This window comes from Thunnus thynnus, chromosome 21, assembly GCF_963924715.1.
Source record: "Thunnus thynnus chromosome 21, fThuThy2.1, whole genome shotgun sequence".
In the NCBI taxonomy this organism is placed as follows: Eukaryota; Metazoa; Chordata; class Actinopteri; order Scombriformes; family Scombridae; genus Thunnus; species Thunnus thynnus.
In genome coordinates, this window is record NC_089537.1 from 13,197,922 (window position 1) to 13,225,356 (window position 27,435).

A 27,435-nucleotide genomic window follows, 5' to 3' on the forward strand; every position below is an offset into this window, starting at 1 on the left:
TGAGTTATTTCTTCCACTAGAAAGGAGTTTTTAGTATCAGTTCTTTCACTTTCACACTATTATTATTCTGATGCAGAGAGGTAGGTGGCTAGCATTAATGTAAAAAAAAGTGACAGACATTACCTGCTGTGTGACAGAGAATGAAAACTATACCAGTATCGTTTATAGAAATCACTATCAGTGGGAGTAGGAGTTTAATTAACATACTACTTTTTGTTATGGTTACTGATATTTACATTTTTAGCAGAATTTAGCTCATCTGTCTCTAAAGACTTGAGTCAAATTAAAGCTAATTAGTCAAAAAACACTGTATAACTGAACAGACTGTCATCACACGATCAGTCAAGTAAATGCTGTTCTTACAATTATCTTCACTTCATTTGAAGTCGTGAGTACAAGCACATGTAAGCTAAAATTGACCAACATGTCTACATTGATTAAGTGAGTTGTTAAAGATACCTCTCAATTTTTTCTCAGACTCCATGTCCCTGCATGTGACTAAAGGACATACATGGATTCTGAACAAAACAACTCTTTGGCAGACTTTGTCTTGTTCAGTGGGTGATACATTGGAGGAGTCGGCGCAGACTTTTCTACAAAGCTTCATTCCAACTGCACAATACGAAGCTGCCAAGGTACCACCTCAGAGGCTGCAAAAATCCACGCCAAACTCACTGTGGTTTCAATTGGCAGGGGTCAATTGTAATCACTGCTAAAGGTTCCTTTAATGTGGGCAGCACACATACCATGGTAACTTGCCATGGTAACATCAGAGGAAGTGGAGGGAGATTTTGTGCCTTAATGCACTGCAGCCAGTGTCTACAAATGGCTTCTAGGGGAGTGTAATTACTAAAATGGCTTTTTGTGTAAGCCTGAAATTTCCGAGGTGAAGAAGAATGTGTTCCCTGTGCAAGCAGTTACAGGGCTGCTCTTACTGAATCTTTGTGCACTGTGGGGTTCCCCGGGCAACGGTGTACTTGAGAGATACCTGTAGAGTTTAGGTATGAGCCCTTTGGAAAAGAAAGTAGCTCAGGTGTAAACCTGTGGAGCCAATGGCCTGTTCAGCACCACGGACAGCTCTGCTGCCCACATCTGCTCTGCAGCGGCTGTTTTCCTCTCATGAGCCAATTAATCCTCAAAATATTTATGATCCTTTTAAAGGAGTATTTCAGATTTTAAGGTGCACTTTCTGAATGTTGGAGGACTTGGGAGAACCCATTTAAAAAAGAAAGACAGAAAGAAAGAAAGGTTAAAATCAAAGCAGCAGAGGATGAAATTACTTTTAATCAATTGTATGGATCAAGCTCAAAAACGCTAACATTTCCATGATACTGCCTAGTAAATGCTTGTGTCTTCTAAACTTCACTGCCCCCAAGTATGTAACACAGGCTTTCTGTTATAAATGTGATGTCTAAAGCCCAATCCATGATGACATCATCAGCATAAAGACATTATGCAACAGTTTCACAGGCTGAGAAGTACTCCTTGTGGTAAGTAAAAGTCAGTGGACTGTGCCTTTATGAAGCTGCAAAGTTAGAGAATACATTTTTTCCCCCACACTGTTCAACATCACATACATTCTGCATGTGCAGTAGCTTTTTCATGCTTATATATTAAACAAAATGTTCAAATCCACAATTGTTTATGGTTGTTTCATTGCTTGAAATGGGAGATTTAGAGGTCTTGTGCTTAATTCTATACATTTTCCCCTATGATTGTGCTTCACATATTCAATACTGTAAACTTAAAGATCCCCTCCATATATGTATTAATACATATAAAAATACTCTGCTTGGAACAACAATGTATGTCTGATATGTTTTTTCCCACCAAAAATGTGTACTTCCCCTCATTAAAATCCCTAATATGGCATCTACTCCTTCTCCATCATTAAAAGTCCCAGAATCTATGAATATGCAAATATTGTTCATCATGTTCATCAGTTTAACTGTTGGATGAAAGGTGTCTCTTAGAGGCTTCAGGTTTCCACATCACACTTATGTAAGTTGCATACTGGCTTCAAAACTAGTTGTGATATTACAAATCACGCCCCTTAAACTCAAGATTTTCAATGAGCACAAAGAAACTTTCCACTTTCAGCAGATGAATGTGAAAACAACCTTCAAGTGTCAAATTCTGCATATACATAATTCTGCACAATAAAGCTCAGGAACAAGAAGAAAAACACATTTTTGAGTGGAGGGGGGACTTTAAAGATGTTGATTAGAATTTTAAATTAGGAAATGATGTAATTTTTTTCATCATTCGTGCGTTTGGTACTGATGCACATGCCAAAGATGACATGAAATGAAGAAAGCTTGGTAGGCTTGTCGGCCTGTAAAGTGAGATTATTAATTCATCCGATGACATTTGTCTCTTCATTGTGGTTGTACTCCACAATATAACCCAGTAGATGGCAGTATGAGCACGAGTAAATCTTGGTAAGAGCGCAAGCTCTGTCATGGGGAAAGTTCAACAGTGGAGATGGGAATTTTGTGTTAATTTATGGGTTCAATATATATATATGTATGTTTTTAACTACCATAAGTCCGAATAAAAGAAAAGTTGTATATTGACTGTGAATTTCAAAGATAACGTATAACCAATGCAACTGTGTAGCAGAACCTCTTGTCAAGCTGTGATAACAATAAGGTCGATTCTCTGAATTCACCCGAAGCTTTGGTGCACAAGAGGAGCTGACAAACTAGTGGCAAAAGAACGAAAATTCACAAGCACACAACTGTAAACTATGAGTTTTGAAATGGGTTGACAGAAACATTCATTTCTGTCGCTCTATATCAAACGAGGATGACTAAACGCTACTTTGATGTGCAACTTTTCTCCATACAGACACCAGTGAAAGTCACACGACTAAATCACTGAAGCAGCTTATTTTATGATCGCAGGGCTTTTCTAAAAATGAGCCTCGATATATAAAGAGCCTCGATCACACACACACATAGAGAGAGATACAGCGCACGCGGTATTGTTTGTCATCGTTTAAATGCCATTAATTAAAACGTTAACCTGATTGGGTGGAGAGTGAGAGGGGGAGAGGGTGTCTCTGTCCCAATAGGCGAATCCCTTTTAATAACCCGCCTCGAGATAATGATGTAAAAAGACTCAGGCGTCTTGTGCGTAACGAGGATCATCCGGTGAAGGTGAATCAAACAGAGAGAGAGAGGGAGAGAGAGAGAGAGGGAGAGAGAGAGCTAGAGAGAGAGAGAGAGAGAGAGCAGCACTTATTACACGAATCTCCTCCTCGTCTCCACACCTCAGCTGACAAGTCAAACAAGCCTGCAACTTCACCACTGACACCGAGCAAAACTCGTAAAGGACAAACAGAGGAAGAAACTCACAAAGACGTGTCAAGAGTTTGCAGAAGCGACCGCAGCTCGCCACAACGCCAATCCCACTAGGCTATGGACAGGAGGATGAACTTGAACGGCGGCTCTGCGGACATTTTTCACAAAACTCTCAGCGCCGTGTCCACTAAAAAAATGGATGCTTTCAGACCGTCTGCCGGCATTGAACTACCAGCCAGAGACCGCCAGTCACCGATCAGCTGCTTTGACCAAACCGACCCAGACCCGATTCAGCCGGGAGGACTGGCGGGAGGTAGAGGAGGACCACTGGGTCTGCCGACCGGATCTTTGTGCGTCAATTTCGGGGAGAGCGCCAACAGGACCTCGGCTGCGGAGAGCAGCGGCGGAGAGCAGAGCCCCGACGATGACAGTGACGGCAGGTGTGAGATGGTCCTTCTGACCGATGGGCGGACGGTGAGCGCGGGCAAAGCCGAAGGAGGTAAGAAAACCAAAGAGCAGAAAATACTGAGGCTAAACATCAATGCCAGAGAAAGACGACGGATGCACGATCTGAACGACGCGCTGGATGAGCTCAGGGGGGTCATCCCCTACGCACACAGCCCCTCAGTGCGGAAACTCTCCAAAATTGCCACTTTGCTGCTCGCCAAAAACTACATCCTCATGCAGGCACAGGCACTGGAGGAGATGAGGAGGCTAGTGGCGTATCTCAACCAGGGCCAAGCCATCTCTGCTGCTTCGATACCGGCCACCACTGCCCTCGCAGCTCCCGGCTTGGGCGCGTACGAGCAGCCGCCTGGATATCCCTTCCCCACTGGGGTGGCTGCGTCCTCCTGCCCCGATAAATGTGCCCTATTCAACAACGCCACCTCCAGCCTCTGCAAACAGTGCACTGACAAGCCTTAACTGCGCCTGACACGGACTCAAGAGAAGCACATGCGAGAACAGACACCACTTTTGAGAACACTTTTGGGGGAGGAAAAAACCTGTGAGACTGTTGTTGAAGTCAGTAGGCTTAGAGACAAAGAAGTAATGCCGATGAATACTTTTATAATATTTACTAAATGCATTCAAAACGCGCTTTTTTGTTCAAACAATACTTGATTGTGTACATAAATCATCCTTAAAGTGCTGGTATGAATGGCAGTGAAGACCAAACAGAGCTACAGTTAGGCCTGTAAGAGTGGCTGCAAGTGTTTGAGTGAGTTGTTGATCACTTGCTCGGTTACAGTATGGACCCTTTTGGTGATGTGGTTGACCTGACAACGTGCGACTTTTTTTTTCACTTGAATAGATGGACACCTTCCTGGAGCGTTAGTCCAACCTCACTTTCTGCTGCTTCCACCCCCCCTCCACCCGTTTTATTTGCGGTTTGTTATATTTGATTCACCTCAGAGACATTTTGCTTGTTTACTTACTGGTTCAAGGCCTGTTTTCATGAACTTTTTCTGTTGAGCACGTGGAATGTCATGGACAAGGAAAAAGTTAAATGAAATAGACGAGTTAAGTGGTTTAATCAGTCAGATATTTACGTGCTAATCCAGACACTTGTTAATCGTTGCGCACGCCTATTACCATTCTTTTTTGGGGGGGCACTGTGATATAATAAAAATTCAGAAAAATTTAGAAAACCTGAACCAAGGTTTATGAGGTGTTTCGATGTGTCTTTTGTAATTTATTAATTGGGATATTTAAAATGGATATTTTGCTTGCATTGCACATTGTGGTCTTTTTTTTTTTCTTAGTTGCTCTATTTTTTCGTTTCTCTCCTCACACAAGATGATCAGATCAATCGCGTTGTCAGGTCGAGCTGTGGATTACTGTAGATACCTTAGTTATTATATGAGCAGAGGGGCCATTTGTATGTATTTCAGTGTTGAAAAGCTTTATTAAAATATTTTGAACAACAGAAATACTTCTGTCTATTCATCTGATGTGAAGTGTAGTGGAAAGTGGAACCAGAGCGCCACAGAGCCTTTTGTATTTGATGAAAACACTCACTGAAAATTTAGAATTGAACTTGACATTTTCATCATGGTTAAATTGAAAAAAAAAAACAAACATAGGGAACTCTTACTTGTCAGTCTCGGAATCTCGCCAGGTGTCGACTATACAGACAGAATTGGTCAATAATTTTCCGCTCCATCAAAACTGGTAACTTTTCTTTTCTTGGGCCAAGTCCTGGGAGCGAAGGCCAGACGTGGTGGGCGAATATTGCCCCAAGACAGCAAGATAATGTTTGTGCTCCTCGATAAAATTTAAAAAAAATACTCTGGCGACTTTATTGTGATTATTAAAACAATTTCCATGACGGTGTGAAATAATATTTGAATACGAAAACAACAGAAACTGTCGACTGTAATACCTGGCTTCACATAATGAAACACATCGTTAAGGCAATTAGACCTCCAGAATGTGATTAAGGAAAGTAATTACGACACTGCTCATTGCCGTAATTTGGTGTCTTTAATCACAACGCAGCCATCAGCTGCACTCCCATCGACTCGCCCTTTGTCCCCCTCAGTCTGCTGTCCACACCACAAAAACAACTGACGAGATCCAAAACAGTAAAAGTCAGAAAATTATCCCTCAAATATATTTTTTTTGTTGCATAATTTCAATCCTAAACAACCTCCAACCACATGGAGCTCACTCTGCAAAATTTAGAGGGGAAGTGAAATTGGACATTTTGCATCAGATGTAGAGACTTTAAAAAGAATGGAGATGCTGTATTTTCAGTTACGCAGGAAGGCTTGGTCTAAAACGGATTAAAGTCACATATTTAAGTAATAATTGTATTACCAAATTATCTTTGCAATATAATATATCAATTATTGTTACTTTTGCACATAAAAAGTAAAGTCAGTGTAAGTTCTGAGGATTTCAGCACCTTGGACAGAGGCAACAGAATTTAAAGGCATATATATGGGAATTTAATATTTTCAAAAATGAATTAATGTATTGAGTCTTTCTTTATTTATTTATGTATTTTTGAGAATTTTGAATCATTAAGTATTTCCTGTGAGACTAACAGCTTTGATGATACTGTAAGACTGACATGCAGATTCACATCTCTGTGAAAACAATTGAACTCAATTCAATACACTGGTCATTTTTTAAAGGATTAACAGCTAACATCACAGATATATTTCTTTAACAACCTCTTCCTTTCCTCAAAAGTGGAAACGTGAAAAGTTTTAGTCAGATATAACACTCGATAAATTTGATGGAGTTTAGTAATGACAAAAAAGACTTTAAACTGACACAACTGTACATGAAAAATACCATTTTTTAAAATGAATTGATTGCTGAATGTTTCCTCCAAATAATTTTAACAAAGCAAATTCCTGTCTTTCTTGCCTCAAAAGTGAACAGTAATGACATTGTGTTTCCAGTTTACAACAGTGGTTTGGTATTCTCCAGTCTCCGATCTCAGCTTTGTGTCTGTATGATGAGCCATTCCGACAACAGGGCCATTACAGTGTCCCATTTAATCCCATCACACTCCTGAATGCTTTGAATCTTCACAGAACAGCCCTTAATCAAGAATGGAAAATAATCAGGAGACATCAAAATGGCTCTGGCATAAAAATCCTGTCAGCAACTCCTGTTGGGTATCATCGCTTTTTCAGGACTTCGCTCAGATATTTTTAGTTTTCACACACAAATGTCATTTTTTCCCCTTCCACTGCTGCTGGAAATTGACACTTCACAAAAAACATTAATTATGCAATATGCATTAATGCACAAATGACTGGAGCATTTAACCCATACTAATATTCACATTAGCCCAGAAGAGGAAATTCCCCAGGGGTGAGACAGAGCCATATGTGTGTGGAAAACAGAACACAGCATCCAAAGGAAAACAGACCATCGCACAAATATCTGTTTGAACAAGAGAGAGCAGAGGGGATTTTAAAGAGGACCACGGGGATGACAACATTTAGGTGAAGTATCACATGATTTAAGTGGGACGTCGAATATCGAAAGCCATCATATTCCTCTTGATGAGGGAACTGATGGTATTTCTGCCATCGTTCCAAGCTGGTGAAATGTCATGTACACACAAGAGAAACGTAATGTCGGTGGGTTGGACTGGGAGATGATACAACGCTCAGAAGTGTCATGGAAAAGAAAAACCAAGAGGCTCAAGCTTTCATCAGTGGCCACCGACTACAGTCAGTAGTCATACTAGGCAACATCGTTTTTATTCATGAGTCTAATAAAGCTGAATCTGTCTTAAAGGCATTTACAGCGAGATTCAGGGCTCATGAATAAAAGTGGAAGATAAAAAACACCCCTTTTCAAAAACCATAAAATGTCCAATTTACCATATCAAGGGCCAGCAGGGTGTCTATTCATAACACGGATGTGATGTATGCTAAGGATGATAAACACGAAAGTCAAAATATACATAAGCGCATTGAATTGAAATGTCCTCTTCATATCAGTAACAGGGGAAACTCTGGCAATGGATTCATCCATGCTGTGTCATACACAGTGTATAAAGATATATGTGCTGCACTGGATGAGGCACCAAATCAACTGCTGGGTGGTAATTCACTTTTGTCAGGCCACTGATAGCAATGCATAATGTTGTCTTTGTGTTGTGAACACACACACACAGTGCTGGCTAATAAAACTGTAAAACAACAGAGGTCAATTCTGGTTATGTTAAGTATAAACCCATTTACTAATCTTCATTACCAGTTTACCATAACAAATTTTGAGTCACTCTTTCCCCATATTTGAGCATACTTGATTCTTTCTTCAGGTCGGTGGTTTTGTTAAATATAAATTATCATCACCTAATTTTTTTCAATGGGATTTATTTGTTTTTTACCAGACCCTTCAGCCAGCACAGCAATATCTTCTATTTATGATCAACAGTCCAACTTTCAGAATCCCTCATTAGATATTTTCAAATCTGTATGGGAATTAGACAGGAAGAGCTTCAACTTGTGTTAGACATGGCCTGATGCGGTTTCAAGGTGCATCGTTGATTGTATTTATCCAAAGTTTAACTGTCTAAAAGGTTTCTTGTAATTAGTCTTACATTATCTATTTTTGCTGCTCTATTTTCAAACTCCGTCAGATACTTTTGGATTGCTGGATCCTCTGATTGGAATATTTGGGATCTTGGGCAAAAGAAGCCACTTAACTGGAGCCAAATATATAGTTACAACCTTTGTAACATTATTAGGTTTTAATGAACTGGACACAACCTACTCGTCATTCTGTGGTCGAGGGAAGTAATGCAGCACCTTAAATTAGAGGATCCCTTGAAAAATTCAAGAAAATATGGTTGACTTTCTGAGTTATGCAAATGCTAAGCTCTGAACTCCGTCCATTGAAGATGACAATGTTATGATCATCTTTATCATTATCTGTATCTCATTGTAATACTTATGTTGATCTTTAAAGCCCTCCTTCTTTATTTGTTTTTGTTTTGTTTTTGTACTGCCATATCTGTTTCTTCTTTGTCTGTGTACGGTTATGTTTTTGTTTGATAAGTTCAAAAACCAGTTAACAGTTCTCGGAGCGTGTTTAACTTAAAAAAATCTGACTTTAACATCATTTTATTCAAGTTTAACAACATATCTACAGCACATAAACGTTTATTCCTCCATTCAGGCCAATTGTCTTGGAGCAACAACAACGCTCAGTGAAATTACCTGTACATTTCTAACTGTATGTACTTCAGTTTGCCTAATGAGCTCCTAATTCATTATAGTGGGAATGTTTTTTTTTCTGTGAGGCAGCCTTGAGGTCAGGTAAACATATGGTGGCGTGTTTAGCTCTGAAAGCTCTAACAGGGTAGAATAAATGACGTAGCAATGTGTGATTATCCTCTCATCCCAAATACAATTGTTGAGTAACATCTCTAATATTCCAACTGCCTCCATATTAATCAGATTAAAGTCCCAATCCCCTAATCCCTGTTTACCGATGGCTCTGTCTTTGTGCCGTAATCTGATGTTCTTTTATTCCTCGGGGGATTAAAACGTTTCATGCCAGAGCGTAGTAATTTGTGGTGTTGTTGTGGACAGAGTGGGCACTGTCGCTGTACAGGTTGTTTACTTGGCAACAACAATTCACTCTGGATTGAGCAAACAAAAACCGCTGCAATGGAGTGCTTTCCTTGAACAAATATTTGTACCAAATAAATCAAATTATGAACGCTGTAGTGATAAAATTTGATTTGTTTTTCATCCGCTACCTCAACTTAGAAGTTTGCATGTTCAGAAATTGCTTAAATTGTCCACAAATTGATGAAAATATCTATACAATTCATAAATGTTATTACAAAATTATCTCATTTTCACATCAGATAATTAAATTAAACAGGCCTTGTGATGATTTTAATGTAACAGCACCACCAAAATAACTATTTTAGTCTGTACACAGGCTATTCAAGGCTACCCGGACAGCTGTGAACTTTCCATTTCTATGACCTTAACATTCAGATAATGTGCTACTGTTTGATTAGAGTGGATGTAGAGCTCACAGTGACCCAGCAGCCTCCCTGCATCATGTGAACAGGCAAAAAAAACCCAGCATCACACTCTGCTGTACTCACATACATTTACAACACTGCAACTAAAAAGAAAAGAAAAAATGATTTTGGTCAAATTTATAATATAAATCTCTAACCTGGATTTGCTAAAATCTGGAAATGTGCTCTGTGTATGTTTACATGAGCATGTAGTGTGTGTGTGTGTGTGTATGTGAGTGAGAGAGACATGGGGATCACTTAGCCTGATCAATATGCAGATCCTGACCCTCTCAGGGTTCATTAATACCAAAGCGAGGTGGATTTCATCTCCAGTCTCTGATATTCATTAACTCTGGCTTCCACATTGAAATAAAGACATGAAGATGACACAATAACAGTGTGAATCACTCACTGCTCATTTCACACACACACACACACACGCACTCTCTCTCTCTCTTTCCCTTTGTTTCCCTCCCACACACACACACACACACACACAGAGCTCATGAGACAAATGAAAGGTCTGACCAACAGAGAGGACACAGTTGTGGGTAAAGCTATAAAGCAGACAGCGTCTAATACAGCTTGAATTGTGTGTTGTGATACTGACAGCTACTTGTTTACGTGTTGTTCAAACAACTATTCATTACCTGATTGCTGGACAGGTTTCTGATTACAATGTAATCTGAAGATTAAGATGTACTATGAACAAGGTCAACTACATTGTAAACAAAGGCATAAAAATACATAAAAACAATCTAAACACTAACTGGATTTGAGGTTATTCACTGAATGACATTAACGACATCCTTTCAAAGAAATTTGAAGGATTTCTAAAATGTATTTCAATCCAATATGTAGATATGTAAAAGAAAAAAAAAATAACTATCTGCTTCCCTCTGTTGAAAATCTGTCATGTTACTAGAGCATGAAGCCCCGGCCGTTAGTGTAACACTTGCTTGGCTGATCTTCCTGATGTGCTGAGTGCTACTCGAGGCTTCAGTGTATCTGTCTGAGCAGAGGTCTTTAACAGCCATGAATGCCAAGCATGGGGGAGGCAGGCCAGGCCAAGCGTAACCACGGCGGCCCAATGTCCTTGGCTCCTCGGCGGCCTTCACCTCACACTCCCTGCACAGTGAATTTTATGGCTAATTTCCGGCAATTTATCCTGGCACTTTCAGAAGAGAGATTCCTGCGGGAATAATGTGCATAATTTGCATAAATCATCCTGATAGAATGCATATCAGCATGTAACCCCCCCCCACCTTGTCTGATGCTGCAGCGTTTACTTTGTAATCAAAACTGACTCTTTTCCACCGGCGGATGCACAAGAGCCATGAGAAGGGGATCGGAGTTTAGGCGAGTAATTACAATGCAATGAAACACACATACAGAGGCTCATGCACAAAAAGATGCCTTAATAAAAATAATCAGCATTTTTGGAAAAACATAAATCAAGATACTTTGATCTGCAGTCCTGAGGAATACATAAATTCAGCATTGCAAATATTTTAAAGTAAAAAACAAGTTTATTTTTCCACATTTACATATTTTTACATAGTTTTTAAGTGTTTAAACTGAGCCCCTAAATTCCCCTGGTCATCTTTCTTTGTCCTCTCTCTCTGAGCTGCACTACTCAGCCACAGTTTGGTCCACAGGCCTGTTTTCAGAAGCTTCCCTGTGTGTAAGCGACCAATTGTCTGAGGAGAAGAGACGGGGGTCAGCTCGCCGCATCCCCCCCCCCTTTTGCTGTGATCTAATGTGACGTACAGTGAGAACGTGCATATTCTCTTGGACTGCCTTCGTTACTATAATCAGCCGCGGTCAAATCGACTTTGTTGGTCGAGGAGGTGTGAGCTGAAAGAGGGAAACGGACCATTGTGGAAAGAAGAGATTTTGGCTTTCAGTACACAGCCTGATGGAAATACTATACAACACGCAAGCTGCAGCGGGTTAACTAATCCGAGCGGACACACAGACAAAACATAGCTGCACGGGCAAAGAGCACTGCACTCGTTACATGCATTAGATTTTCTGACTGACAGTTAAGAAAGAAGCATGAGGCAGTGGAAGTGCGTGTGTGTGTGTGTCTGTGTTTGTGTGTGTGCATGCATTTTTTAGAGAAGCAGCCATCATCGGAGTGAGCAGTTTTCTGTCGCCATACTACCAGGTTCCTCCGCTGGCCTTCGTCCCGGAGTCTCAAGATCTCACATGGCATCACTGGTGACAACAGGACAGTCGTCCGCTGAGTGGACGTTAATCACAATAATACAGGGCAGGCTAATCACGACTCACTGATCAAGCGCTAAATGACATGCCTGCCGTACCCACTGTAACCAGCCAGTTGCAGAGGGATTCACACACCAAGACAAGGGGAGGGGAGGGGAAGGGGGGGGGGGGGGGGTAGGAGGCGGAGGACAGTGGTTATGAGGCTGGTGCACAGCCATCCAGACAATAATTACTCGATGACTGTGGTCACATTAGGGATCAGTCAAAGCAGATTAATTTCGACTGATAGCATTGGTACCTCCTAAATGCAGATTTTCTTAATAAGAGTGAAATTGTGTCGCTGAGAAGGTTAGGGACTGTGAGGTTTGCTATATGGGATACTCCAGTTACTCATGTGAAGAGACAATGTCTTATTCTTTGCATAAATCAGACTGTACTTCTGCGAGGTTGTCTGTCGCTGCAGAATGTCAGCGCAAAATTAAGCGCGCCAATGTGTTTTTCCAAGTTGCCTGGTTTTGATGTGTGCGTTTGTATGCCTAGACCGTATTCACGAGCACAAATGAGTCTGCGTGTGTGGTGTGGTAGGCCTTTCACTAAATACCCAGAGACCCCGAGAATTACCCAGAGCAGAGAGGACAGCATCTGTTTGTGTGCTTGTGCCGAGCAAACAAGGCAATTTAGAGAACACCAAGGGAGCAGCTAATAAACACAACCTTATTCCCCCCTTCCTCCAACACCTGGCTCTGAATATTGCAGCGCTACAGTAAGGACACCTGCCTGTCTTTGTGTTATTGTGTGTTTGTGTGTGTGATGCCATGCAATGCCAAAGCCTGGTTGACCTGACGAGGTGGGGTTGCTTGTATGTGGTTTTTTTTTTGCATGTGTGCGTTTAAGCGAGCGAGTGTGTACGTATGCGTCATATGTGTGGCGTGCATGTGTAACCATTCATCATACTACAGTGAGAGGCATGCCAGTGCTGCTGGGAAATGGCAGGTCTGGTGTCCCATCACACCCTAGCGTCTTTGTCTGTACTGCCAAAGCTGCGCCAAAATGTCTGCCCTGGATACCTGGCATAGAAACAGCACTTTACTGTACACAAAGGTGTACGAATACTAGGGCTGGCAGAGACTGGCCTCCTCTCACATGGATGCAAGTCACATTTGTCTAATAGCACGCGTCCTTCCCTACTTTATTACGAGCAGATGAAATGAACGTTGGTATCTGTGTTTTCAAGATATTACACCCATCATGGGAACGATATGATTTAATAATCTGGAATTTGAATTTTGAAGCCACCCCCCCCTTCTGTAAATGTGTCTTTAAAAGTCACATTGGTCCCGGTTTCTCTGCTCACCCTGCAACTGTTGCAGTAAACATGCTTTAATGAGACCTGCAGCTTCGCTTGCCGCCACCACTGACTCTGATATGTAGCCAAAGTGACACCCAGTGAACCCATGCATCAGACCAGACACAAAATGGCCGTCCAGTGCCAAACCCCGCCTTGGCTTTCACTTCATATCACACCACAGGGCCTGGCTGGGGACTGAAGGCTTTACAGGGCATTTAGAGAAAAACTCTCTACCCTCTGTCTACATCTGTCACTAACATACTAACATTTTCACATACTGCACCCTTACAGTATAAATTAGATGTTAGGAAGTATCTTTTTTTGTGCTTTGGAGTATAATTTGTTTTATTAAGAGTTAAATGACTGCAATCAAATCCACTCAGTGATCCAGTTTGCCCTTCAACTGCGAGCACATCAAGGTCTCCACACCCCTCATGTCACGTACCTGGCAGGCTCAAAAAACAGCCCACGTTCAATCAGCCTTTGAGCCTTCGAGCCAAGAACATCCTGAAATAAAAGAGTGGGAGAAAATAAGTGCAAAAGGGGAGATTAATCTGAGTTATTACATTGATTAGATTTCCAGAATGCTAATTAAAAGATGTTAGGACATGGGCCCAGCCAAGGATCAGTGGGCGCTAATGAGGACCAATAGGCCTCTGTAATCTGCGCTGTAATGAGAGTGGTTTAAATGTAAAGTTTGCCGGGAGAAGAGTGGGGTGGTGGCTGCAAGGATGTGAGGATGGAGCAACAATCCTGGAAAAACCATTCCCGTATCGTCATTATGACCAGTAATGGTGAGGATTCACAGCCTCAGCAGAAAGTAGAGAAATAAAAAAAGGAAGAAAAAAAAAAAAGATGAGCGAAAGCAGAGTGGAATTCAATTATACTAAAGGGTTTTTGCACAATAAAAACATTTTATTATTAGACAATTAACAGGATTTTTAATGGCTGAAGGTCACATACCCCCCATGTCTTGTATTACGGTGAGGCCTTCGTAAAGTAACGGGGTTGTATCTTTTAATGGGAAACCAGTTATCCCTCCCTGCTGCTCCTTCTCTCTCGATGTTCCCTCAGGTTTTATGATTTCTACGCTTTCCATGTTCAGTATTAAAAGACAGTAAAATTGTGGTCAAATAATTCTTAGGCGTACAGTATGTTTTCACCATTCTTATCAGATTTTAGATAGCAACTATTTGAGTTGCATTAAGGTATTGTGGAAAACAATCTCAGCATGAAAAAAGTACTTTCATCGATGTCGACTGTAGTGCTGCAACTAATGATTATTTTCATTAGTGATTCATCTTTTTGTCTATAAAATGTCAGGAAAAGTTCCAGGAGCTTGTGGTGATCACGGATTCAACAGACATTCAGTTTAGTATCACATATGACAAAGAAAAGCATCAAATCTGACATTTGAGAGACTAACTTGTAAATGTTTGGCATTTCTTGCTTGAAAAATGACACAATGAAACAATTAAGGGATTATCAAAATAGCTGCTGATTAAACTGCCCGTCAAACTAATCGATTGATTAATCGTTTCAGTTCTAATCGCCTAACTATTAAACTAAATACAGAGGGAGAAATGCCAATAAGCAAGGACTGAAAGAAGGAATCCGTCTGCAGCAAAATGAAATGGCAGAATAATACAAACCAGACGGTTAAGGAGTCAACTGAAATTAGAAAGGTCGTTACTTATTCAGTGGATGGTCGTTATTAGCAAATGAGTCTTACTGACAGGTGCACCCCACTCATTTACAAATTAGAGCATATCACTATAATCAGCCTGCTAATTTATCACAAATAATGAGTTGTGTTGAAAACAGGCTGGTAAATACTCAAGGAGAATATCACCCTAATGGATCGCGCCGTTTATGGCTCCTAGTGTGCATGTTGGACTGGGTTCAAATAAGCGTGATCTTATTATATGCATCTTCAAAACCGCTCTGGACAAATCCCAAGACTTTATTTCCTATTTGGCTTTCTTATCTTCATCAGTATGGCATATATAAAAGTATTCTTGAGGTCTAAATTTTGACAAATAGCACACATGGTTAAGAGCTTCAATCAGTACGTCAACTTGCTTTACTCGCGATGACACATAGCATCATGAGGTAGCAGGTATGAGAGAGTTGTGTGTTTAACCGAGCTTAAGGCCTCACATACAACCCGCCTTATGGTGCAGAAAAAAAGAGGCTAAAATTACAGCGTGGGTATGACAATGCTGATAGGCTATAAAACCATGTCATTTAATGTCCCCTCTCCCCCCCCCCCCCCATCCCCTCCCCTCCTCCCCCTCAGCGTGGCTCTCTGGTCTACTCACCATTAAGCCAATTCATCACCTCTTCAGAGAAGGCCATGAGACAGATCCAGTCTATCAGTCGCCCTCTTTAGGATGTAGTTACTATTCTTATGATCAAGGATTTCTGCCAGATTAAAACACTGAAAGTGAACGCTGAGGCCGTCAAAAGAGTTACTTTAGAGAGCTGCTCGAAACAAAACGGCACTTTATCGAAAATGTGAGTTTGAAAAGACATAATACCATAGCAAAATTAAAATATGAAAACATTTATGTTGCAATGATGTAAGATTTTGTCTGCCACTTGGAGCCGGTTGTTTGATATGTCACATTTCTAATGACCTCTTGAGAGAGGACCCCAGATTTGCATTTTTGGTCCCTGCTCCTGTAATGAAAAAAGGTAGAGTGGAGCATATTTCACTGGGCCTGTCAAACCCACTCACGCCCCTCTGCAAAGCACTCAGGAACTTCATTCCATCGCCGCCTGTTCTCACGGCCGAGCTATGAAATTGACTATGACAAAATTAGCAAACCTAGACTGTTTGGACACATTTCCAATATAGTGGGTTTCCCTTTTTTTTCAAAATGCAATCAACCCCCAGAGCATCAAACATGAAGTCGCCTTGAAAGTTGCTCAGTCTCTTTCGCGCTAGTCCGGCTATAGATTTATGTAATCGCAAGCTTGTTAGGAAGATTTCCCAGGCCTATTGACAGTGACGTGCACTGGGGTTTGGCAGAGGTGACATCTGGGAAGCACAATTCTGCTGCACCACCACGCAAAAGCAATTAGAGATCTATATTCCCAGACAGGTCCGGACTTTGTTCTACGGTGGAGAGATACATGCGGTTTAATGTCTTTATTAACATGACATGCGTGTCCCATACACCGTCTTCGCATGACAATCAAAGGGTCATCATGGAAAAGGGGGACAGCAATCAGTGAAATCACGCTCTTCGCACAAGACTGTGTTGACAAGTCAGGACATCGGAAAGCATTTTCCAAGTGAACTGTTCTGGGGATGAAAAAACAAGCGTTAAGACCACACAGGATGTTTTTTTTTTAACAGGAAGGAAGTAACTGAAATGACATCGGTTATCAGTGATGGCTACTGTAAAGGCAGCAGACCGGGATGGTTAATTAGAAACAAGTTTCAGTTGGACAAGCTCTGCTCAAAAGACGCACCACGTTCTGCTTTAAATGAATCTCTACTGGCGAAAGTAATTAGTTCAGTCTATTAATTACTATAATCACCCATTATCATGTTGGCCTTCATCTTAACATGTTTCATGGATGTAACGAGCATGTAACAAATCTGTTTCCAGGGATATTCTCTGTTTGAGTGCTAATAATTTTGTAATTAAAAAGGACGAGGCCGGTGTTATTCTATGTTTCTTACTGTCAACAAATCCCATAAGAAAACCAAAACCAACAGGGCATTAGACACTCTCTCAATACTTTCTGACTTCTCTACCCCTTCTGTGTCACTCAGCACCGAACATTTGTTCATAATGACAATATAAATCTTGAAAACAGTTCACATATAGTATTATGGTTTGTTTGTTTTTTTTTTTTTTTTTTAAACACTTTAGTCTTTAGCAAACTAGGGCAGCAACTAATGATTATTTTCATTATCGACTGTTTTCTCTCTAATAGCGAAAAATGCCTGATTTTATTTCTTAGAGCCCAAGGTGATGTCTTTAAATGCCTTGTTCAGTCTGATCAACAGTCCAAAATCCAAAGAAATTCAGTTTACCATCATGTAAGACACAGAAAAGCTTAAAATCCTGCAGCAACCACCAAACATTTGGCATTTTTGCTTTAAAAAAATGTTAATGTTAGTTATTCAATTATCAAAATAGTTGCAGATTAATTTTCTGTAAATCGACTAATCGATTAACTAACTAATCATTGCAGCTCTACATCAAAGACACACTATTTTTATGTATGGATTAATACACGTGATACTTTACTGTAGCAGAACGGTGCATATGTGTTCTACTCAAAATAAGATACACTGCCCATGTTCATCACCATGAAGGAACATGTCAGCCAGTGCAACAGTGTGACTCAGTGATGTGTTTTTATGACAATATGGGAGGTCTACTGTATGGCACAGAGGAGCACTACAATCACAAAAGCACTTTACCAACATTGCATGTCCCAGATGCAAATTAAGTGTTGACACACTACCAAAACTGAGATAATAGCCAATTATTTTGCACAATATATGACAAAAATCTCTCCGGTTTACCGCTGGTTTACAATGTCAATCATGTCTATAGTATTGGGTTTTGCAGGAACCTTATATATACTGGCCCTCTGTGAGCTGAGCTGAAATAAGGACGGGGTCTGAGGAGACGGTGGGGGGAGTGCGGTAAACAAGGTAGCCCTGCTCCCCAGCTGTGAAGGTGACACAGGGACGCTACATGCAGAACAAGCCCTTTTGATTAATCACAGGATATTTACTAGCTCAGATCTAATCAAGGACCGCAGGATCACGGGCTACATCATACACGGCCCAGGAATTTACACAGCAGAGTTAACCTGTCACCTGCCACTGTCCTCTTCCTTACATCTATAAACACAGCGTATAGGTTGGCCGGCAGTTATGCACCGCAGACAGGCGACCTGCAATAGCTCCTGAAGTGATTGTTTTATTTCCGCAGAAACAATATAACCTGCAGTCAGATACTCAACACATGTCGTTTGATATAAAACCTTATGGCAGAGGGAAGAAAGAGCCATTTATCTCAAGGTGGTCATGGTAATGGGATACAAGAACGTGAGCGGTTTTCTCACTAAGTTAACTACAGCTTTGTGTGCAGTATCCTTGTGCTGTCCTGACAGCCTGTAGCAGTGGGATACTTACTTCCTGAGGAGGAGATATAAACCAAGGACTAACCCAAGATTACAAGCATGGAGGGAGTAAGCAATTGTAATCACTGAATATGACTTTTATAGTCAATTGAGCACTTAGAAGATTGTTAGTTTTCATGGAGCAATTTTAATGGAGAGCTCAGTTTTTAAAGAATTTTACAATTATTTCTTCTTCCCAAATATCAAACAAAGAGTAATTTTTATGTCTGTGTGCAGTTCATGGATTTTAGAAGTGGACTTCATATAGTCTCAGTATGAGTTGTAGCTGTATAAATATGTTAATTTAAATGTTAGCACTGTTAGCATTTACCATACCATTCATCTCTTCTTGGAGAAGTTAAAACCTATTGTATATTTCTGTACTTTTGGGCAGATCTACATCTAGACCCATACAAATGCATGAGTTTATCCCTCTTTGGTTGCATAAGGTAAAAAGGATCCCTTTGGTAATGCCTGACTGGTGAGATTGCTGCTGTTCCAATTAGTTGTAGCCAACATATACCAATAATTCGTCTAAAACTGTATGAAATGGATAAAGACATAACCTTTAGTGCTGACCTGTGTGCTGTCTTTTGTCGTTAGCGCTTCCACAGGAAGAGAGAGAGGCAGCGGTGGAAGTGCTGCAGCCCTGCCGTGTTTATGAAGAGGTCGGGATAAAGTGTGTCCTGCACTATTGTGTCGCCTGGAAAATGTCACTCCACAGGGGAGGTTGTCTCTGTTCAAACCAGTTTAAAGAAAGCCCTGACAACACTGAAACATAACAGGAAGTAATTCACGGACAAAATATGAGGACCATAACAGCGAAGATGTATTGTAATCTTTACTTTATGCTTCCCTTGTCTTAAATTGCTTTTGTCCCTCATCCACACGAAACCCTCAGCGACTATTTGAGATAAAACGCTCTTGTTTGTGTTGAATCACAAGCGATCTGTGGTGTTTAAGCGATAGATCACTTAGCACTAGTAAGCCAGATCTCTGCCGCATTAGCCCTGGACAAATAGTCTATTAGATGAGAGCGTTTTTGTCAGTCTCCCCGTCCCCCAGATATTTCCTCAGAGTGACGAGTCACATTAGACGCCAGGAGGAAGAGTAATTTCTGTGTCACATCCCTTTAGCCCGACCCCGCTGACAATCGCCAAGACGAGGGCGTTCTCACTAAAAATTAATCGCATTTGCCTTTTTAATGGCATCCCTCGACCCTCTGCCAAGAATTCACAATCATCTTCCTCCTATTGTGTTCCTCCAGCAGCTCGGTATCTCTGGTGGTGACAGAGTGATTTCAAGGAGTGTATCAATACTTACATCACCCCTCTGGCCCTCGCTCTTCAGTGTTGACACTGCTGCGCTCGGAGCCAGGCCTAACTGGCAGAAGGCCATTTGCTTTATGGAGATACATGCACAGAGATATGCGTCGCTTTATTTAAAGCTCAAATGTTTTAGTTAATGAATTGGTTTAAAAATTGCATTTATCTAGTTGGGATACTCTTCCAGGGAGAAATCGTTGGGTGTCGGGTCCAGTTGAGAAAGCCGCTGCTATAACAGCTTACAAACTACAACAAAGAGACACCTTCATAAATGTAACACTAGATGTTCTGCCATTTTGGACAGTTTTTAACATGGCAGCTATCATTTAAAATTTCTGGGCATACTTGGTCATTGTGGGCAATGTTGGATTTTAATATTTTTTTTTTTTTTTGTATCAGTGTGGTAACGTTTTTGAAGGATTTGTCAGCAATTTAATTCACTGGATTAGCCAGAAACACACATTCTCTGTCTGTTTATTATCATTAATGAACTGTTTCTTAATTGATTTTCCAGATATCACAATATATTAATATCATGATATAAAATATATATGAAATATATTGTGATAGGGGATTTTATCCATATTGCACACTCCTAATTCAATTTGCAGCACAGACGACAAAGTGGAAACCGAATTACGTTTCTATTATTATTATTGCAATGATTATTGAAATGATTTCATGCTAAACCAAATTTTATAATATTTTATGGTTTAAAAGTTTACTTAGTTTACTTAAAATGCAGATCCACTTCACAATCTCACTTTAATCAAGAGTAGTCAACAAGGTACAAATAACATGATTTATCTAAAGGAGGAGACCTTGAAGTGTCTCACAGGCCTCTCCTGCCATCAAATATTCAGACAGACTTGTAATTCCTTGTGAGGGAGATGCCCTGTAAAAATGACTAGGAAACAAAACACTTGTGGTAAAACAATGTTCTGAGGACATTCTGTCAGATTCCTCTGTTTTTTACAGATTTCATCACTGAGCTGCTGTGGCGTAAATGCTTTAAAACACTTTGACATAACATGCTGTGTCCTGAGACCCTGCGCTTCTGAATAATGAATCTACAGTATGTTCCAAACAGCTGTCTTCTTGAAAGAAGTTATTTTCAAGGCCTTTGGTCACATCTCTCAAGTCCTTTTTAAGAAACCAGCATAATTCGAGATAATTCACCTGGTTCCCGTCACGACAACGACCGACCAACCAGCGGCGCTCAAACTCGCAACAAACCGTCGCGATTGGCCCAAGAAGCGGAGACATAGTCAAACCATCCTCCATTCTTTCTGCCCCCGCTCTTCATATTTAATTCAGAGGTTGTGTATTTCTTTATGATTGCAACATCTGTTTGCTCCCAGTGCCAGCTCCCTCTGTCAGCCACCCTCTGTTCAATAATTCCTGTCCTGACCCCTAAGAGCCCCTGACATCACAGCACCGGCTGCTGCTCAAACTTCACCGGGACCAGACACAAAGGGACAGGTGCCTGCTACCAAATCATCTGGCTCACAACCCTGCATCACCTACATCAGTGGTTTTGTAGTGTTCAGATAAGTCAAGTGAACTCACATTTCTACATTCTGTCTTCATCCAAACAGCTGATATGTAGATGTAGAAATGTAGATAGAGACTTCCTTGTAATAGAAGAATTAAGGGGACATTGTATCATCGCCTTTAAGTGAAAACTGTGTGGTTTTGTTGATTGTCATATCTTCAGCTGTAGGATGACCAGCTCCTCTGTTTTGTTCCAAAAATACTTTATAGAGATCAAGAATAGTCAACAGCAGCATGTTATATTTACAGCAACTTGTCTTTGTGTAGGTACAGAGGGTGGACAAAGTAATACTCTTAAAAGGAAGCTAATCTCTGAGGTTAGTTACAGTTATGTCAACATGTTCTCTGCTAATTAGCTGAATTTAACAGCTATAAGAGAGCTTTGGCAATTAGCTCTTTGACATCCAAGTTTTTAATAAAACAGCATGAGCTCAAGAGAGGCAACATGACCTTCAAATGCAGTTGTATTTATTTTGTGTTTTTTTTTAAAGTCATTTTATGTGTTGATGAGGAAATAATGACATCACACATGTATGCATAATCAGTATGTCTTTTTAAATGTTAAAGAATAAGGTTAGATGGTTATTCTATATTTTCATTATTGCTAACAAATACCATGAAATGTTACTCAAACAGGAATAAACATTATATTTGTTAGGGCCAGATTTATACACATTTGATGCCCTAGTGAGTATATAGATCTGTGTTCATGGGATTGACTCAAAATAAACTACAGTAAAGTGGCCGTGGTTATGGTAATGAAGGAAAACGTCAGCCAGTACTGACATGATGTGTTTAGCATTGATGCGTTTTAATCATTTTCAGAAAACAATGGAGGTATATGGTACCAAGGAATAAGCTGCTGTATATCAAACTTTGGCTGCACAGACAGTACTTGTTAGTGGGATCAGTTCATGGTTAGTTTTGGCCTTTACCTTTGTTGACAATTAAAATATAGAATATCGCCTGCCTGTTTTTCTATACCCTATTTACCTGGTCGAGGGAAATTTGTTTTGAAGTTTGCATCAAATCTGTGATTACTCACTATATGTGTATCATTTGGGAAAAAAAAGACTTCCATACAATGTGTAGAGGTTTGGCACCGACTGTGGCAGGTTTACTTACATCAGATCTACTGCCTGTCAACACTTATGACTAATCAAAGCATTTTGTCTGGTTTTCTCAGCATGATCCTCGTTGTCAGAGACATTGAAGGTGGCGGGGTCTATAAACAGATGCTACCCACTGACCTTAGAGAACATGGTGGAGGGGCCAGATGTTTGGTTGACCTCACAACCTTGGGACCAGCTGATGTGGCAGTGATGGAGATGGTTACTGGCAGAAGAAAGTGATCTCGTGGCATCAGAGGTTCCCGTTTTCCCCACTTTTTCTGTGTTGGTCTTTAGCCCCCAAAACTGGGCAATCCTGGAAGGCAGGGAAAGATGGAGGACGGCCGAAGAGAAATATGTAAACACAGAAGAGAAAGAGAAAGGGAGGGAGGGGAGGGAGGACTGGTCAGTGGTGCTGACGGTTGTGTCACAGATGTTGAGTTCAGCACAAAACTCTGCCAGAAGCCATCATGTCAAAGCTAAGTTAGCTGAATGAACAAGAACAACTCCAGGCCCTGCCACTTTAAATCTCGCTCAAAATTCAACAGCTGTTTCTTGAACGAATGCAGATGCAAAATAATGATAATAATGCCTACTTACAGCTCCTGCTTAGAAGTAAACAATCCATCTTGACCACACCCTGCACACATGGTGTCTCATTAGCTCTGCGTTGCTGTAGCTCTTTTGAAGAGTTAATTTTAGAGGCAAGAGGGGTTTTTGGCACGGACTGTCGGATGGAAAAAAAACACAATAGTTTGAAAAAAAAAAAAAATGTTTTAAAAACTTTGTACTGCAACAGTGTTATGTACAGTTAGAGCTTTATATGCAACAATCACTGCTCTAATACGTTTTATAACCCAAGTGTTTTTCCTTCCCCCTTTCAAAGCTGTAAAAACCAACCAGCAGAGAAAACATCTTTGTAATACATATCTACTGTGTTGCACTTGCTTCAACATCATTTCTCCTCAAATCAACGCCTGTGCCTGTCTATTCTGGCATCTGAAATTCTCAACATTTTGACTGGGTGCATCTTGGCTCCAAGCATCTTCACTCAGCTCAGAGAATGTCTTTGTGCCAAGGCCACAGCCTGTGGCAGTTTTCCTAGTGACAGATGAGCATGTCAACATGTTTGTGTGTGTACGTGTGTGTGGTAAAACAATAGGCCTTGTAAGCTGTGTGAATTGTGCAATTATGAACCAAACTGCCAGGTTATCTAGTAACCAATCCGCCGACATAATGATTAGACATGGTAACACACATACACCTCTCGGCTCAAGCTTTTTGTCAAAGACTTTGGTACACACACGTGAACTAAAACACCCATCAAGACACATTAATGGGCAAATAAACATGCTAGAATATCCTTATTTTTTCTCAGAAGAATTATCCTCAACTGTATAGCACAAAACAAGAAAACAATAAATGATGAGCTCCACCAAAACAGAACTGCGACATGTGGATCTAAATCTGTCCATCCTGTCTCCAGGCCTGTTGGCAAAGGGCAGCTCAGCTGTAGCAGGCAGATTGTGTGAACAACGGACTATGAACATCTCTCCACAGGCCACACCAAGGTGTCTAATCCAGGAAACACTGTGAACACACACCCTGTGGGCTCCCACAGTAAACTGCATAGCCTACAAACCCAGAACACACTGCAACAAATCTTTCATCTTAACAAGCCAGGTTTGCTGTTATTCAGTTAATCCTAATGAATCTTAATTATAAAAATCATTTAAAAATCTTCTGATACAGAGCAATTTCTTTCAAGACTTCTTTAAGGCTGTATCAGAGACCGAATGATTTGTGTATCTCTGCACAAGTATGTGTGGTAAGGGTGGGATTTCGGAGCATTTAGCTAAACCTAAAGCCATGCACAAGTTTTATTTATTAATTAATTTGCCAGTATTACCAAACAGTAACCAAACTGCAAAGATTAAAGTGCAAAATTCAAAACCTGATGAAATGACGTGACAAGTTACTTGTTTGTTTGTTTTTTATCTCAGAGAATTCCTGCACATCCAGTAGTGGAGTGAATGCTTGATTTTTTTAAAAATTTTTTTAAAGTATAGGAAAAACCTGCTGTGATGAATTTATAGATAATTTGTTTACACATTTCAGCTTTACCTGAAGAAATATTGCCAGTTCGCCTAAGAGTGCGTCTGCTGTCCAGCACCTGTCATAACGGCTGAGTGTCACCCACGTCACAGGGTGTTGCGAAATGACAGCTCCCCATGTCTGCAAAGATGAAGCCTCGGGACGAGGAAGAAAAAAAAAAAAAAAAAAAAAACTGGACGGATCGAAATTTCATCCTCCCAAGTATATCAAAGTGACTCCTGTCAGCATTGCATCAAAGCGGAGAAACAGGAACTGTTCATTTTTACAGCTCAGAGTTGGACTGTGGAGGGTGTTTTCTAGGGGGGGAAACAGGCCGGGAAGGTGAGCACCGTAAATCATTTTAGGTGACTTAATGGAAAAATGATGACAATGAAAAGCACCTTGTCAACCATTGCCCATTTGGATTTATGACAGCAGAGTCAAAATAAGGCTGTGACGGAGGGTTAAGTTGAAGGGAGACTTGAGACAAAGATAAGAGTGATTTTCAGAGATGGAGCTTCCTGGTGTCGGAGGCAAAAACGTCTGTGTGACACTGTGAGTGTGCTGTTAGTGTGTTGTCTGCATGGTGCAACACACGGTAACACCTGTGATTTCATCTTACGCCTTGTGAGGAAACCTGATACATCATTTGCTTTTTGTTTTTTTTTTGTTGTTGTTGTTTTGGTTTTTTTTACTAAGTGCAGACAACACTGGTAAAAATGCTAATCTGAGTCTTTAATTTGGATGTATCCGTCAACAAAAATCCCACGTGAGCAGAAACTACTGCAAACGTGCATTAATTAAAAATACGCAACAGTTTATGAATGACTGAAATGAAAACTAAAATCTACTGATGACTATTTTACTAGTAAAGAAAAAAAATATAACAAGCAAAAAATATGATCAGAACGTAACATAAAACAACACCGACAGTCACCATGGGGCAAGCCTTTTTACCTAAGCAGTCTGGATAAACAAGTGTGTGTGTCTTTGCTCGTACAGGCCTACAGTGCTACAAGATACAGAGATACGACTTGTGCAGCGATGACAAATATAAGGGGCTTGAGGCTAAAAGAATCCAAGGCAACCAAAATCTGTTTTTGTCCCAGGGCCAAACCCTGCACTGCACTGTGGGCCACTTCTGATTTCAGCACTAGCTGGTGTAACGCAACCAGCCATGCATTAGCATTGGCCCTCCAGTTAGAGCAGGCTCTTAGGATCCTGTCACCCGAACTTATCATATACTCTCACAGCACACACACACACACAAACACACACACACACACACACACATACACATACACATACACATACACACACACACACGGAAAAAGCAGCTTGTTTGCTGCAGCGAGTATGCGCAGACCTTTATGCGATACATAAAGCTCCTTCACTGTGTCCGTGCTTCAGACAGGGAAAGAAACAAACACAGATGCACTCTGCCGGTCACACACACAGGAAACATAATTCAACACTGTTCAGACCAGTGAAAGCTCTCCAGAATCTCCACCAGTCAAACACACAGTGGCTGTTAACACTGGCAGCAAGGACGTCCCTCTACACAACATAAAAGACTGAATCTTCCTGTTAAAGCAGCCGGCCTATCTCCCTCGCCGCTTAGAGGGGGGCCCGAGCTAGCATACAAAGTTCAACAACTGTGAAGAAGGAACTATTAAAGAGGACACACAAAGCAGTGACCTTGACTGACAAGTGCTCTTCATTCTGGCCATAAACAGCAGTGGGGCCTGATAAGTGTTCATCGGTGCGGGGAGTAATGACCTATCCGTCAGCAGTGGTTGGGCTGTGTGAGGTAGTATAAATGGAACATACATAATGTACAGCAATAATACCAGCACGCTCACAGCCTAATGTATTATCATTATTCTTGAGGACCAGGGTTTTTTCTCCCCCTCCCCTAACCCTGTGTAGTGCGCCTCAGCACGGCGGGTAAATGCCTCCCGGCCACGATAATTTCATTCTAATCTTTGTTCCATTATAATTTTCATGGTCAAAAATACACCAGGAAGCAACACCACGTTTCTATCAAGGGCTAAACAGAACACAGGCCATAACTGGAGGTTTTATGCGACTGTATAACCGCCCGTTCTTAGCGCACCAGTCAATTTATGATAAGAATGGAAAGAGCTGTAAATTTATGTGCGATGGCCCATCTCAAACAACATCATTACGGGTCGAACCAGCCTCCGATAGGGCAGCGGTGTATCCATATTCAACAGGACAATCACAAAATTCTAGGCAATAATTATTTGAAAAAAAGATTAAAATATAAAAAGAATGAAATTTTACTGCAAAGTTGAACACAGTTTATGAAAAAAAAGGCACCCATGTAAAAAAAATGGCCAAACAAGAACTAAATTATTCAAATTAACAGTAATAACTGAACGCAGAACTTATATGAACATGCTGTAATACATACTGTATGAATCACTGGCTAGTATCTCAATGTGCTTGAATGTCATTTAGTCATTTACAGAAGGGGGGGGGGGGGTTACAACAGGGACAGACAGTCTCTATGCCACAGTATTTGACTCACTTTTGTGTCTGAGATAAACAGCCAGCAGTTTGTTCTGCGTGTCTGGACTAGACTTAAACCGTTTGAACTAAACAGGTAAGATCTCCACTGGATATTTAGTCGGGATGCTCTGATCCAGCATTTTCTCTTCTGATACCACTTCCAGTACCTTAAAGCAATAGTTTGACATTTTGAGAAATAAAATTTTTTCTGTCCAAAAATACTTCTGGTTGCTGGGTAACCTCACGGTGATGATAAGACTTCAGGAAC

The 27,435-nt window shown here is 40.8% G+C and overlaps 1 protein-coding gene across 1 annotated transcript; it reads left to right on the plus strand.

Moving 5' to 3' along the window:
* Nucleotides 1-5,236, plus strand: bhlhe22 (basic helix-loop-helix family, member e22). The gene has a single exon (XM_067577929.1). It carries the CDS (start codon nt 3,423-3,425, stop codon nt 4,227-4,229), a length of 807 nt encoding a protein of 268 aa, XP_067434030.1. The 5' UTR covers nt 1-3,422; the 3' UTR covers nt 4,230-5,236.
* The last annotated feature ends 22,199 nt before the right edge of the window (nt 5,237-27,435 follow it).